This window comes from Notechis scutatus, chromosome 1 (assembly GCF_049901735.1).
Source record: "Notechis scutatus isolate UNSWTSFEM ecotype Mainland chromosome 1, rNotScu1.2, whole genome shotgun sequence".
NCBI classification, from domain to species: domain Eukaryota; kingdom Metazoa; phylum Chordata; class Lepidosauria; order Squamata; family Elapidae; genus Notechis; species Notechis scutatus.
Window position 1 is genome coordinate 197,266,064 of NC_142009.1, and position 15,594 is coordinate 197,281,657.

At 36.5% G+C, this 15,594-nt stretch overlaps 1 protein-coding gene across 36 annotated transcripts in view; it reads left to right on the plus strand.

The window, feature by feature from the left end:
- BAZ2B (bromodomain adjacent to zinc finger domain 2B) overlaps nucleotides 1-15,594 on the plus strand; it is a 233,243-nt gene that overhangs the window by 211,455 nt on the left and 6,194 nt on the right. For 27 of the 36 annotated variants that reach the window (XM_087949919.1, XM_087949922.1, XM_087949910.1 and 24 more), the window contains 8 exons: nucleotides 1,375-2,051; nucleotides 4,639-4,918; nucleotides 5,246-5,401; nucleotides 6,261-6,421; nucleotides 8,472-8,782; nucleotides 9,203-9,338; nucleotides 10,778-10,924; nucleotides 13,323-13,588. In XM_087949919.1, coding sequence (XP_087806045.1) covers nucleotides 1,375-2,051; nucleotides 4,639-4,918; nucleotides 5,246-5,401; nucleotides 6,261-6,421; nucleotides 8,472-8,782; nucleotides 9,203-9,338; nucleotides 10,778-10,924; nucleotides 13,323-13,588 — 2,134 coding nt within the window. The remainder of the gene's footprint in view (nucleotides 1-1,374; nucleotides 2,052-4,638; nucleotides 4,919-5,245; nucleotides 5,402-6,260; nucleotides 6,422-8,471; nucleotides 8,783-9,202; nucleotides 9,339-10,777; nucleotides 10,925-13,322; nucleotides 13,589-15,594) is intronic. The other 9 variants (XM_087949892.1, XM_087949894.1, XM_087949905.1 and 6 more) reach the window with 4 other exon arrangements.

Genomic DNA, 15,594 nt, shown 5'->3' on the forward strand with positions numbered 1-15,594 from the left:
AAGAGGGATTGAAATTGGGAGAGAGGAAGCACCAAACACTTTTCTTCCCCTTCTGTCTGCTCCTTTCTATGTGAATCTCTCTTTTCTTTTTGCTTTTTGTGAAGAAATAGTTAATGCATGTTGACACATGGTTAAAGGAGGAGTGGAGAAATGTGGGGATAAATAAATGAAAGCTTTCTTTATTTAAAAAATGGAACTGCTCTATGAACACAGTTAATAGAATTCTGGAGAGTTCACATTTCAGAATATTTGTCAGATATTTATCTGGAAGAGTCTGCTCCTCTTTATTTCCTTTATGAGAATTTTTAGGTATAAATTGGTTATGCATTCATCCACATTCTTTTATTTGGGTGATGCCTGTTGTGATACAAGTAGTAACACAGTTATTGAATGTATTGTACTCACCTTTCATAAAGAACACACAAAGGGGGAAAGGCTTGATAACAAAAACCAATAGTATATTCCTTATGCTGATATTTGAACCTAATAATAGGATACTGCCTAATTTTAAGGCACTTTATAATTGTTAATTAAAAATAAGTAATTTAAGCACTGGAAACATAAATGCACTAAGTAAAAATAATTTCCCTTGAGACTCCTTGAATAAAGCATAAATATGATTGGTGCCAAAGAATGGGAATTTTTATAAAAAATGTTTTGTCAGAATTTTGCTGCCAAACAAAAAAGCCCCATTGCTGATACTAAACCATGGGTTAGGGAACATTTCACTTTGTGCTAGGTACTTGTGAAATCCATGTTGTTTTTATTTTCTACACACAGCCCCATTTCTTCATCCCTTATTTTGAAATTCTGGAAAAAAATTAGTTAACACTACAAGAGTATCTTTGTATTATTATTTTTTAAATATTCTGCATCACTAAAGTAGAACAGTACTCCATGGCATAAGTTAGGACACCAAAATTGAGGTGCAGTATAAATTCATTTCTCTTTCTCTCTTATTCAGGTTTCTACCAGCAGTGAAGTGTGTTTTATGTATCAGAACATGCAAAAAAGGCTTTTTCCATATGAATCCCCTTTGCGTGATGCATTTAATAAGACTGTTTCTTCTGTCTGGTACCTCTGTCTGCTGAAGTGTCAGGCATTTTCAGTTCAGATGTTAAGAGAAAGCTTTTGATTGTTTTTCTGTTTCATCTCTTGAAATGAAATTATGATCAGCCTTATATGTGCTTGTTATATTTTTTTGGTTATCATTGTTGATTTTATCCTAGATGAATATCCTACCTTAAAAATTATTCTATAAATCAAGAGTATGGTGGGTTTTTTAAAGATGAGAATGTGGTTTTTCAGCTTAAACAGCTGGAAACCAAATCCATTTTGGCTGTAAGTTAAGTAATGGTCTTTCTATGCCTACAGGTCTGGAAGAAATTGCAAAAGAAAAAGAAAAGCTGAAAAAGGCCAAAAATATTCATATCAAAGAAGAAATTTTTGAGACCTCTGAAGAAAAATTAAATTGTTTAAGTGCAACACATTGTAATCCGAAAGAGGATGTCAAAGAGAAGGACAGCACAAATCTCTTCCTGCAGAAGCCCGGCTCTTTCTCAAAGCTAAGCAAACTTTTAGAAGTAGCAAAAATGCCTCCCGAGTCGGATGTGCTGGCCACTAAAGCCAATGGCAGCGCAGCAAATGGATGCTCGTTGGCATATCAGAATAGCTCTAAAACCTCATTGTGTAGCCACCAGGCCACCTTATCACAAAGCAGCAATGAACGATCTGATCCAAATCATCTTTTTAATCCTGTGGCAATCGGGCCAGGGAAATTTTATAGTTCTCCATTAATTTCAAATGACCAACTGTTAAAGACTCTTACAGAAAAGAGCAGGCAGTGGTTTAGCCTGTTACCCAGAACTCCTTGTGATGACACTTCTGTTATCCACTTAGATTCACCAGCTGCTGCTACTTCTTCTTCATCTCTCACTCCGCATTCTCATCCTCCATCTAAATCACCCTCACCTGTTCCATCTCCACTTATTGGTTCAGCCTCTTCACCAAGCCCAATAGGATTAAGTCCATTTGCCTTGTCACCACTTCAGGTAAGCATTTTATTCCATTTTATTCCACAGGAAGTTTCATCCTGTGCACTTTCTACAGGGGGAAAGAAAGAATATAATGATGCTAGGAATCCTGATTACCATTTGTTGTAAAGAAAGAAAGTTAATTACTAGTTGTGGGCATATGAGTGTAAAGATCTTCAGGGTCTGGTTGGGTAGGGTGGGGGATGCAGGGAGTCGTAAGGAGGAAAGGAATTGGTTTAATCATCACTCTCCTTTTCTCTCTCCAGCTTCTCTTTATTGGAATTGCTTTCAAAATTCAATCCAGTGGTTGAGTTCACACATTATACTAAGCCCTAATACGATTTGTCTTGTTTTGGCTAATGGAATATTTGAAATCATTCGAGCTGAACCAATCATTATAGTTTGTAAAGCACAGTTTGTGTCATACAACAACTTGTTAATTGAGCCATTGTGACTTTTTCAGTGATCCATACTTAAAACAAACTATGGCTTAGTATAGAGCAGAGGTGTCAAACTTGTAGCCCGCAAGCTGGATGCATCACATGCTGGCCCCGCCCCTGCCCGGTTTAGCGAAGGGGGGGGGAGTCCCGATACGTCACATGACACCACTGTGATGCCGCGGGTTTGACACCGAATATAGAGTGTGAACTCAGTTATGGATATTTGATATTTATCTATGCAGAGATAGTATAGGTGAAACTTTACTGAAATGTCCAAATCTAGACAGTTGTGTATTCAAGTAAAATCTCAATTTTAACAAACCATTCCAGGGGAGGGAGTCTGTCTTATTTCTGAATATCCATTCAATATGAAAATATGTTATACGCAGCCATTCCCATTATTTATGCAATTATGTAAATTATATAAATATCATGTAATATATCTTAAACTTAAGTGTATTGTCCTGATTTCAGATGCTACGTTAGTTCAAGGGTATGGAGAATTGGGACAGAAATGTCCATTGCATTTAAAGTTTGTTAAATGTAGTTACCTGCTGGTACGCTTGGTGTATGTACTGTTTCCTTACAAATTATTTACATACTAGAGTTGGGGAGATGGGATCCCTGGTAACCTCTTTAAATTAGTTATTTGCACAATGTCCTGTTTCATCTTAGTAAATTTTGTCTCCAAAAAGATGCAACCATGCCCGCAAATTTCTGCCAGGATAGGAGTTCAGCACTGTAATCCTATATTTACTTTATTCAGATTTGGCTGGCACCCATCCCTCAAAAAGCACCACTTCCCTGCAAGTTCTATCCAGGGGTGTCAAACTGGTGGCCTGCAGGGCAGATGTGTCATGTGCAGGCCACGCCCACCCCAGCTCCGCAAAAGCAGAAAATATTGTGATAATGTCACGTGATGGCAACATGACACTGCAAGTTTGACACCCGTGTTCTATTCAGTTCTGAAAAGGATTTAGAAATAAAAAGGCTATTTGTTAGCCTATTATAAGCAGTGAGGTGATATAAAGCATATGCTAGAAAATATGTGTTTTCTAAAGCAAGGGAACACTTTAGATACAAAATGGTACCTGAGGCAATCTGAGTCAAAGAAACCTACAATATTTTTTGAAGAAGATTTGAAAGCAAATATTTTTGCATGGCAATAACTGTACTATGTGAACATGATTTTTTGTGATATTTAAAAGTGATACTATTAATTATTAACCTTAAATCCATACTTTGAAACCCATCAGTTACAAAAAAAAACCTTTCCCATCTTTCCAGTACCGTCTTTCTTGATGTTTGTGACTTCTGATTATGAATTCAAGTATAACATATCAAATCAGCCCATTCATCGCTTTCCAAATCTTTCTACTACCTTCCTTTCCCTTACCTCTACTTCGTTGCCATGTACCATTTGAAATGGCTGTGTTATTTCCCTATTTCCCTTCTTCCCTGTCCTATCTCAAAACATCTTTCTGAAAAATGCATGTCATAATTCTATTCCAAAAACAGATGCTGTTTGTTCCATGTACAGGATGAGCCGTTTATGGAACTCTTTGCATATGCTTGTTATTATTAGTCAATACTTTTTTTATCCCATCTGTTCTCTGAGAGCTGATAATGGCATATCCTAGCAGCTCTAAGAAATAAGTTGGGCTAAAAAAGAATAGCTAATGTAAGGGTCATTCGGTGAGTGCTACAGACAAATGGGGATTTACACCTGGATCTTTCTGTTCTAATATCTTAATCAATACACTATACTGGGGCTCAATGTTTATTGATTGGAATTATTGCAAGTTCTTCTTACTAAAAAGCTGCATTGATTTGTATTGTACTGAAGAGGGGGTCAACCCATTCTCCAAGTACCTGAAGGCAGGACAAGAAGCAATGGATGAAAACTAATGAAGGAGACAAGCGACCTAGAACTAAGGAGAAATTTCCTAACAGTTAGAACAATTAATCAGTGGAACAACTTGACTCCAGAATTGTGGGTGTTCTAACATTAGAGATTTTTAATTGTTTGTCTGAAATGGTATAGGGTTTCCTGCCTGAGAAGGGGGTTGGACTGGTCCCTTCCAACCACCGCAATTTCCTGCATGGAGTGTTATATAACAAATAGTTATAACTATTTGAATTGGGGTTGTTGTTTTTTTGTATAGCAGATGAAGACAGGATTGCCTGTAATGGGACTTCAGTTCTGTGGATGGCCTACTGGCGTTATGAGTTCAAATCATCCATTTTCATCTCCATTGCCTAGTATGGGATCCGGCCTAGGAGTGTCAGAGGGCAATGGTAGCTCTTTCTTAACACCCAGTGTTCCAAGAAGTAAAAGCGAATCACCAGTGCCACAGGTTGAGAAACAAACTTCGGTACCTTCTTCAGTTCTTGTGGAAGTAGCCAAACCAGCTGATTATCCTAGTCCAAAGCCTATCCCAGAAGGTCAGTATCCTTTTATTCTTTTTATAGTGTTTCTAACTAATTCTAACAGAATCCTAGTTCTGTTCTTCTAGTTAGAGACTAGGACTTTTTAAAATGACCCAGTGTTTGTTTGTGGCAAACCACTGTTCAATTTTTTTAGAAAATATATTTTCTGCAGCAACAGCAACAATGGCAATAACATCAAGTATCTCAGCTAGGCTGTAGTTCTCCCTGATGTCATATATCTGTGTCTTTTAATGTTAGAGAATTCAGGTTTTGGGGTGCCTATTTCCCATATAGAACATTTGTATATTTTAAATCTTTCTTTGTCTCCATATTTTGATTCAGAAATGCAGTTTGGCTGGTGGAGAATTATTGACCCAGACGACCTAAAAGCTTTGGTTAAAGTGTTGCATCTCAGGGGAATTAGAGAAAAGGCCTTACAGAAGCAAATTCAAAAACATATGGATTATATTACTCTAGCTTGCCTCAAGAATAAAGATGGTATGTAATTGGGGGGAAAAATGCAACGGTATAATGAGAACTAGATGTTTTAAGATTGGCTTCTGATAGCTCAGGTGGCACAGAAATAACATGAAGTCTAGGTGACCTATTAATTATAAAATGGCTAATGGACATTTTTATTTAATAAAAAAACATTAGAATATAACTATGCTGGATCAAGCCAAGGCCCATCTTAACCCAGCATTTTGTTTCTCACAATGGCTAACTTGGTGTGTTGGCAAGCAGGAGATATTTCTCTTTCCTGCCTTATTCTCCTGCAGCTGGTATTTAGAGGCATGCTACCTCAACCCAAAGAATAACAATGGGTCTCCAAGACTAACAGCTGTTGACTGGTCTCAATTTTTCCAGTCCCCTTTTAAAGCTGTCCAAGTTAGTGACCATCACTATGTTAAATGGTAATGAATTCCACATGTTAAATTATGCTGTTGTGAGGAAATACTTCCTTTCATTTGTTCTAATCTCCTTCCAATCATTCTTCCATGACTCCTTGGCTATAGTGTTTTGAAAAAGAGGAAAAACTTGTCTTGATTGAGTTCTTCAATGCTATGCATAATTTTATAAAACTTTCTTATGTCCGTTCTCTCATCATTTTACTGAGCTAAAGATTCCAAAGCATTCTAACCTATTAAATTCAACTGAACAGCGAAATACATTATACAGCTATAAATTAGGTATACAAGTATATGTCTATACAAGTAATTCAATAGACATATACTTGTTGGATTAATTGTGACCTCTTATATTGATAAAATGATTATTGCCATTGAGCTCATTGTTACTTCAAAATAATTGATCTGAAAGTTATACTAAAATAGTTTAATCTAATTTCTAAATACAGCTGCAATTATTGAAATAAATGAAAATGATGAAAACCAAGTAACACGAGATATTGTAGAAAATTGGTCCATAGAAGAGCAAGCCATGGATACGGATATTGCTATTCTTCAGCAGGTAGAGGATTTAGAGAGAAGAGTGGCATCAGCTAGTTTACAGATCAAGGTAAAATGTATTTCAGTAAAATCTGTATTTAGTAATTATTGGCTAAAGTGCTAATTCAAACTTATGAAGAATAGATTTTCTAGAGTTAAGGATTATTCTCAGTAATAAAAGAAATCAAAAGATTTTGAAGAATGTATTAACATTACCTGGAATGAAGTTATTTCATCTTTTCTTATGGAGTGGGCTTTCTTTTTATGGTTGGTTAAATCTTCAAAGAAAAACTAGGAAATGGGATTTAAAAAATATAACTATTTTCATGAACCAAGACACCAAACTAGACACCTTGACGTTCTAGTGCCACTTTAGGCATGAAATGATCTCTCAGCCCAATTTACCTCATAGGGTTGTTGTTGTGGAGAAAATATGAGGAGGAAGAAACATTAGGTACGTTAATATTGAGTTATTTATAAAAAATAATAAAGGTGGGATAAAAATAAGTCAGTAAATAAATATTATGGAGGAAACATGACCATCATAAATCTGCAAGTCCTCAGAATCATGTAGTAGAATTTAATGCAATGTTATTAAATTCAAAATACAGCATCTCTGGGATCATATTTCAAATTTGCATGGTTCAGGAAAACACTTGAGTGTAGATTTAGGCTTTTTTTCTGTCAGGTTTTGGAGTGATGGAGACCAATAGCATCTGTTTTCTGTCTTTTAGATTTTAGTGTCATTTTTATTGAAAGATAGACTAGTATATCGCAAACAGTATCTCTCCCCAGTGTGTATGGGGGGAAAATGCTATACAAGGAGTGCAACTTTGAGCAGTTTATTTTCTACCTTGTATGTCATCCACATAGCTCCAAAATGGCTGCTGCTACTGAGGACATAGCTTGCAGCAAATGCAAGGTCTCCCCTGTCTGAACATTCTGATTCACATGGTGGAGGAATAGCTTGAGAGAGGTCAGCAGCCCACCATGGGACTGCCCCTCCTATCTGCCTGTGGGACTCTGGGTGTCCCTGGATCCTTCTCTGTCTGCCAAAGACAACAGAGATTCACCCAGCAGCCAAATTTTTCCTTTTCTTTTGATTCTAGCAAAAATAACTATCTCCTGGATCAATATTCCTATCAGTAATCCCTGCTGCTGTCCTGTCTTGGTGACCTTGCTCTAACCTCTATGTTTGCTGGATAGCAAAGAGATAGCTGTGTTCCTCAGCAAGCACAGACGTAAAAGCAGGTATCCTGCTTCAGGAGATGGAAAAAAAAGTGATCTTTTTGCATCTCATTTTTCCAAAAGTAGGGTAGCAGCTGCATAGCAATCACTGCCCCCACCATCAAATGCAGGCAGCAGATTTGCTGACCTTGTTTTCAAAGTGCACCAAAAAGATCACCGTGGAGACAACAATTTTCTCTTTTCCTCCCCTCTTGAGGATGGGGGTGGGGGGAGGAAACACATTATCATGCAAGTGGGAAAGAGCCTTTGATTTTCCATGCAAACAGAATAGTAAGTTCTGCTGATGAAGAGCACAAAGGCGAGTAGCTCTTTGATTCCATCTTCATTCACCATTAGTCATGATGACCAACATATGACTTCTGGCATCTTTTAAAATTTGGAGGGGAAATAAATATATATAAATATTTGCATATATTTTTTTGTGTGGAATTAACAAAATGTGCAATATGAAGGTGTTACGTAACACATATAATTAATGTGAATTAACCTTGTTACTGTGAGTCATCAGAAATGATTACAGGGTTTAAAAAAAAATACAAACTAAAAATCTGAAACTGGGATTTGTGCCAGTTATATATTTCCCACAATAGCTCTGGCTCTTGGGTATGAGTTAAAAATCAATTTATTACTTAGGAACTTGTTGGATTGCAGATTATTTTTTCTCCCAAAAATGTAACATAAAACTCTGATTTAAAAATGAATATGTGTGGTTGTCTTAAGTAATACGGGAAAGAAAGAATCAGCTCTTTGACTTTTTGAGAACTTCCGGAAAGAGGTGCGCAGTTTAGGGAGGTAAACAAATGTCCAAAATTTGAAATGGTTAACTGAAATGGCCAAACACACATGTGCCCAATTTTGTATTTAAAATGTAGGGTTGGATGTGTCCCGAACCAGAATCGGAAAGGGAAGACTTGGTATATTATGAGCATAAATCAATCACTCCATTGCACAAGAAGCGTGATGGTGATTGTATTGGTGGAGAAGAAAGCAGTAGCAGTACTCTAGAACGGAAGAGTGACAACCCTCTAGATATAGCTGTAACCAGACTTGCTGACTTGGAGCGGAACATAGAGCGAAGGTATCTGAAGAGCCCCTTAAGTACCACCATTCAGATCAAACTGGATAATGTGGGCACAGTTACTGTCCCTGCTCCTGCACCATCCGTTAGTGGTGATGGTGACGGGTAGGTTATTGAGATTAACTTGAAAAATTATTGTGCTTCTTTGCTAATTGGAGCCTATTTTTTCCTATTGTGTGTTTATCTATGTATCTTCTTGTATGTCTCTGATCCATATGGACTGCGTTTTTTATGCATGGTGCTGTGCAAAGATTTATTTATTTAATTTATTTATTTAATTTATTTATTTATTTTTCTGTTACGTATGTTAATCCTGCAAAGTTATCTTATGGTTGTGATTGAGCTTTGAGGCACGTAGCCACAGTCTGTGCACTACATCAAATTTAGTTGCTTAAGCCTTATTACCTTTATTGGCTGTGTATGTTTTTGTCATTGCTTGGCTTTCAATGTGACGATGATTGTTCCACGTTCAGAAACTGATGAAAATGGATGTGACCTGCTTAATTTCTCTATATTTCAATGCAGAATGGAAGAGGATATTGCTCCGGGGCTAAGGGTATGGAGAAGGGCATTGTCAGAAGCTCGCAGTGCTGCACAGGTAGCTCTGTGCATTCAGCAGTTACAGAAAACAATAGCATGGGAAAAATCTATTATGAAAGTTGTAAGTGTTATGAACTGATTTTTACATATCCTATTTTCCTCCTTTGCAGATACTTAAGTTGATAGCATTGTCGCTGCATCCCAAAATGACAATTAACTGGCACTTTTTACGCGGATCAGATAATTTTTTGAAAAATAAAAATAAAGAGCCCTCCTATAGCCAAATTCAATATTCTGAACTTCCCAAAGAGCCTTTCTGCTGGTGTATTTTGAATTTTATGGAGTTTCTTTCCCTCTCCCTGGGAGGGGTCTCGATGCAATTAATAAAGTGGCACCTTCTGCGTTGCCATAATGGGGGTTCTGGGTCAAAGACTGCAATTAAAGGCTTCTTCAGAAAGATGAGATGCAAAGTACATGCTTTAAAGAAGTGCATGGCTTCTTTGCATGCCCACCCAACACAACGGTATGTGTAGATTGGATCGCTGTACAGCATACAAGCTGAAATGTCCCATCTCCCATAGAAGTAACAGATTAGCAGGCACTGCTATATTAATTGCATATTCATAAATGGCATGCAAATGCATGTAAGAGATTTTGCATGAATCCTGGGCATCAGATTTCTGAAAATAAAGCTTTTTATGCTGTAGTAATCAATGGGAAAAAGTACTAACAAACAGTGAATGTGTCACTCTTGAAATAACTCTCTTTCTCCAACTTGCTACAAACTTTCCAACTTATTTTTCACTAGTAATTGTGATACGTATGTTTCCAACACATTTTATTAATCTAATTTGCACTGGAATGATTTTCCATTAACATTGGAAATACTGTCATTTTATGGTGTTTCTCCACTAAAAATTGAGGAATAAAGCATCTCCTTCCAAACTTTCGGCATTGCTTATGTCATCAAAGCAAATATATTTTGGAATGAAGATTACAGATTGTCTTTAATAGTCTTCAAAAATGAAGTCTTAGGATAATTGTGACCCTCTATTTAGCTCTTGGGCTTGGACTGTCCACTCCAAATTTATATCCTTAACCAGCAAGCAATAAGCTCAACATTATCCACATACCTTTCCTGATTTAATACTTTCTCTGTTTTAGTGTTAGTGGAGCATCATATTTTTATTTGAACTCCAAATTATCACAAATTGAAATACAAATATGACACAATTGCAAATGCAAAATATACAGTAACTGGGAATCAATTTTCAAATGCCTTAGGAACATTATAAAATTTTCATAATTCCTCCCTAATTGAGTTGCTTGGGAATTTTGGTTTAGATAAGATCTGTAAATTTAATAAAATTAAGGAGGTAGAAGTAATTATCTGACTGACGAAGTATTTCTTTCTCTACTTCTGCCGTAAGTGAAATGGTCCATATGACAACAGATATTGAACATAATTTTAAAGTGTTGCTAGAGTCTTCATAGCATGCGGATTATCGTGTTCCAGTAGAAGGTAACTCATGGATCTGAAATAATTTCTCTTTATTGTAGTACTGCCAAATATGTCGAAAAGGAGATAATGAGGAACTACTGCTTCTCTGTGATGGCTGTGATAAAGGCTGCCATACATACTGCCATCGGCCCAAAATAAGTACTATTCCAGATGGTGACTGGTTTTGTCCTGCCTGCATAGCAAAGGTAAGATGAATTGGAGATAAATCTGTATAATTTTCCCCTCAACTGATTGCCATGTAATTATTATGCCTAAGCTACAAGACATGGTAGTTTGTAATTTATAGATTAATATATTGACACCATAGATGTCTCTGACGTACAAGAGAATTCACCTCTTGACTTATTAAACCAGTCTAACACATGGAAATTTAGAAGTTTATTAATGAAAGACTAGAACTAGGATGGCCTGCTCCAGGCACTGCATGGATCTGGATGGCTTTCTACAAGCATTTAAGGACTTTCCTGGTGATTTTATAGCAGCTCTGTTGAATCCTTGATTCCTGCTGGCAAGAGGATCCATGTCCTTTATGTGATTGCTTCCAAGGGCCTCTCCCTGCTAGCTAGCCTCAGAAGTACCTCCAGAAGATAAAAGTGGCAGAAGAGATGTCTGAAGCACTGGAAGAAGAGGGGGATGAATAACGTATGGTAGTGAACATTCTCAACAGGGTGTGGTTGTCTGGGAAGGAGCAGGTCTGCAACTTTTTGGTTCTCCTGGATTCAGCTATTGCTAGATTGGAAGGTGAAGGCCACAGCCAAGGCACATTCTGCCCAGTTTCATCAGTTGTGACAGTTGCACTAAGAGGACAGTAACTTATGTCTGGCTCACCTCACATTTGGTCTATTGACTTGTGGACTTCAATTCCCAGAATTCTCCAGCCAGCTATGCTATACAAGTCTTAAAGTTGCCAAGTGTGGGGACCCTTGGTCTACTGCAATGTTCACAGGGGTCCCCTTTGAAGATGGTATAGAAGTTTCAGTTGGCCCAGAATGCAGCAACCAGAGTACTGACATGAGCATATTATAGCTGTGCTTTGGTTCCTTCACTTGTTTCCTATGAGCTTGCAAACAGAAATCAAAGGGTTGGTATTGGCCTTTATAGTCCTACATGACGTGGCAGCACAATACAGCTTAGCGCATGTCAAATTTTTCAGCTTTCAATTTCCAAACATTAGGGTTGGTCAAAAGTTGTGACATGCCTTGGGGATTGTAAAGATATTTTGGTTACTTTAATATAATTTAGATGTGCCTGGTAAGAAACTACATAAATATCATAACTTTTTAACATTTTGCTTGTTTCAAGCCTTCTCTGTCCAGTTTTGATCCATCTGACTGAAACATCATTGGAGAATCTGCTTTAGTTCCCCATATATGTGAAGCAAAGGGGTCGTGGTTAGATCTATGATTATATGTTTATAGGCATGACCTTTCTGGGGTTGCACTTAGACTTTGGAGCAGCTTTCTACTAGGAAATGTTATCTATCCCTACTTGCTTAAAAACAAAATTATTTTGAAGAGTTTTGATGATGGTATGAGTTGATGGTTTTAGGCGTATTGCAATTTGACTCTACTTAGTGTTTGTTAACCTCCCCCTTTTCAGGGCAATTTCCTTTGCAGCACCCATCCTTTACAGTGAGTTTATTCTTCTATATCTAAGTAAAAGCAGTTAAAACTGACCTAAACTGTAACATGGTCCTAAAATATATGCTTTCTTTTAATGCCCCATTGTTTAATGAAATTTCTAGTCTTGGTGTCAAACTGGTTGAACGATGTGGAATAATCTGAGTAGTTAAAGTGATTAAATTCTAGTTTTTGAAAATGGAGAAAATGAAGTCTGATAAAATCTATAGAACTCTAGATTTGGCCTGAATTTAAGAAAGCCCATTTCAGTAATTTCCAAAAATCAAGTTATTGATTATGGCATCCAAAAACATCATGTTTGAACCTTTCTTCCTATATAGTGTATAAGTGGAAAGTACAATCACAAGCATAGAAAAGAAGATCATTGCCCTGATGCTTCACTGATTGTTGTTCCAAAAGCCCTTTGGAAATACATCGGGGGCTCCTGTGAGGAAAGAGAAGTTGCACAAGAGCCTAGTAGCAAATGACATTCCATTGCAGCTGGTTCCAATTATACAGTATCAATTTCCAAATTACCAAGAAGATTATTGTGTGTACAGGACTGGTAGTGAGATGAGTGGCCTTCATGAAACCTCTTATTACCCTGACTTCAATTTAGTAAGACCTACGGTCAGCACTTCATGTCTCTAGAAATTTTGAATTGGAAGTATTGATATTGTGAAATACTCGTTACAAATTCATCTTCAGTGCTGTCCTTTCATCCACATGGTTATATCATGTGCCATGTTCTCACAGCATACAAGCTTTGTCCTTGAAGAAAACTGCTGTCCTGAAAGCATCTGGTTCATAACTTTTTAAAGACACTTTTAGGAAGGTTCTGCACAATTAACTCTGCGCTTAGTTTGTGGCTAACTCTTCAGATGAAAATGTATGGACTAGGTTTGCTAACAGAAATAAATATATGTTTGCTCTGCACTTATTGGTTTCTTTTCTTCGGATACAGGCAAGTGGTCAAACTTTAAAAGTTAAAAAAAATCAGATGAAAGGGAAAAAAAGTAATGAACACAAGAAAAGCAAGAAATTCCCTCCAGCGGTAGAAATGGAAGATGAGGACTCAGCATCTGTAAGCAGTTCTGTTAAAAGGGGGAAAACGGAGTCCAAAAAGAGAAAAATTGAAGACAGCATTTCTGTTAGTCCATCAAAACAGGAAAATGTCTCCCCTGTGAAGAAAATGAAACGTGATGAATCCAAGGACTTGGCTTTATGCAGGTATTGCTTGTGTATTAATATTAGATTTTATCTGAAAACAAACTGAGGTTCTCAAATGTGACAGGAGCTGTTTAAAATTGAGCCTGCCCTATAATCTCATGCAAAGAAAGATCTGAAAGGCCCCAACCTAAGAGCAAAACAGATAAATGAAAATTCCACTTCTACTTTCCCATAGCCTCATTCCTGCCTTGCTTCCTCACATAATCTCCTTTCTGTTTTTATTTCATTACTTTTATTGTTTTATCAATATATAAAATACAAATAAAAATAGGAAATTGAGGGAAGGACAAAGAGAGGGGGAAAGAAAATATGAGGTACAAGGGAAGAACGAAAAAAGCATTGACTTCTGACTCATTTTAGCACAAGGTAAACAGAGCCTCAATTTTTTACTTTTACACATTAGTATATAACTACTCATTTCTATGACAACAAATCTAATTGGCAAAACCAAAATTGAAGTTACATTTTTTTTTATCACAAGCACAAAATTCAGAAGTGATACCCAAATAAAAACATAATTAAATATATTCTCCTCTTTGAACAATCAATTTAACCATTTCTGCTTTATCTTCCTTTCTGTGGAAATAATATGCATTTCTATTTGCACTTAATAATCTTTATAAACTGTTACCATTTACATTAACAATGATTACTGTATGCTTTCAGATTCTTTAACCTTAAAGGGAAAAATACTTTTTTTTCATCCATTTTAAAAACTAAACTTTTATTTAAAAACATTTCTAAAATCAAAACATTCTAACACATCTTTTTTAACTTCCTCTTCCTATTTAAAGTTCACTTCAGACCAATACAATGCCAACTAACTCCAATTAACTCATAAAATTTAGATCACTCCTTCCAAGTTACTCTCATAGAATATTTTTTTCTTCTTGTATACATCCTTTTTAAAACTTTGAACTTTTATTTAAGCTAATACATCTTTTATTTAACATAGATACTTTCTTAACATACATCCTTTTAAGTACACTTTCAATAATATTTTACAAACTTTAAGAATTACGTAAGCATTATATATAAAAGAAAAATACATTTTCAAACTTTAAATTAAGACCTTCTTTCAATTACAAATATCAGACTGATAAAAATCCATTCTAATTCCAATTGACTCATTATATTTAAATCACTCCTTCCAAATTGTCTTCAAGAATAAAATTTCTTTTCTGGAATGTTTGCAACTAGTTAGCTTCTCTATTTCTCAAGGTTTTCTCAAACGTTGCTAATGTTCATGAGAAAACTGTCCTTAAACTTGTCCTTTTAAAAGTTGCAGATTTTCTTGGAGCTCTTCTTTCAATTTTGTTGGGAGGTTTATATTTAAACCATCATAATAAAAATTGGTGTTATTTTCCAAAATTGCAACCGACTCAGGGGTGGGTTTCTACCGGTTCTGTCCACCTCTGTAGAACCGGTAGCTCTGAAGAGCAGCAGACATAGAACCGGTTCTATGTCTGCTGATGGTTTTGCCCACCTGCCCACCCGGGCTCTTACCTGATCTTTATTTCCTGATTTTTTTCAACTTCAGCTGCTGAACGAGGCACAGCTGCAGTTAAAAAAACAAAAAATGAGGGCTGTTTCAAAGGCTGCTTTTCGGCATGCAGCGTGCTGATGATGATTTACAGGCGTGAGGCGGCAGGGAAGCTCGTAAATCCCGAACCGGTAGTTAACCCTGTCGTATCCCACCCCTGAACCAACTCCTGCATTATCAGCTTGTGAAATTGCCTCGGTGGTTTAGTAACTTTATACACATATTTGCATCTCTGAAGTAGTTTAAAAAGTTTTTTTTTAACATCCTTGGAGCATCGCTGATCTATGAACTGATGGGTTTTTTGAAGATTTTTCAAATACATCTCTAATAATTTGCTCCTTTATCTTAACTTCCTCTTTAGTCAAAGAGTAGCTTTGGTGTAAATCACTTAAGAGTTGCTGGCCAATCAGGAATCATAAAAATAAATTATTAAAAATAATAAACTAGAACCACAACTTTCTGC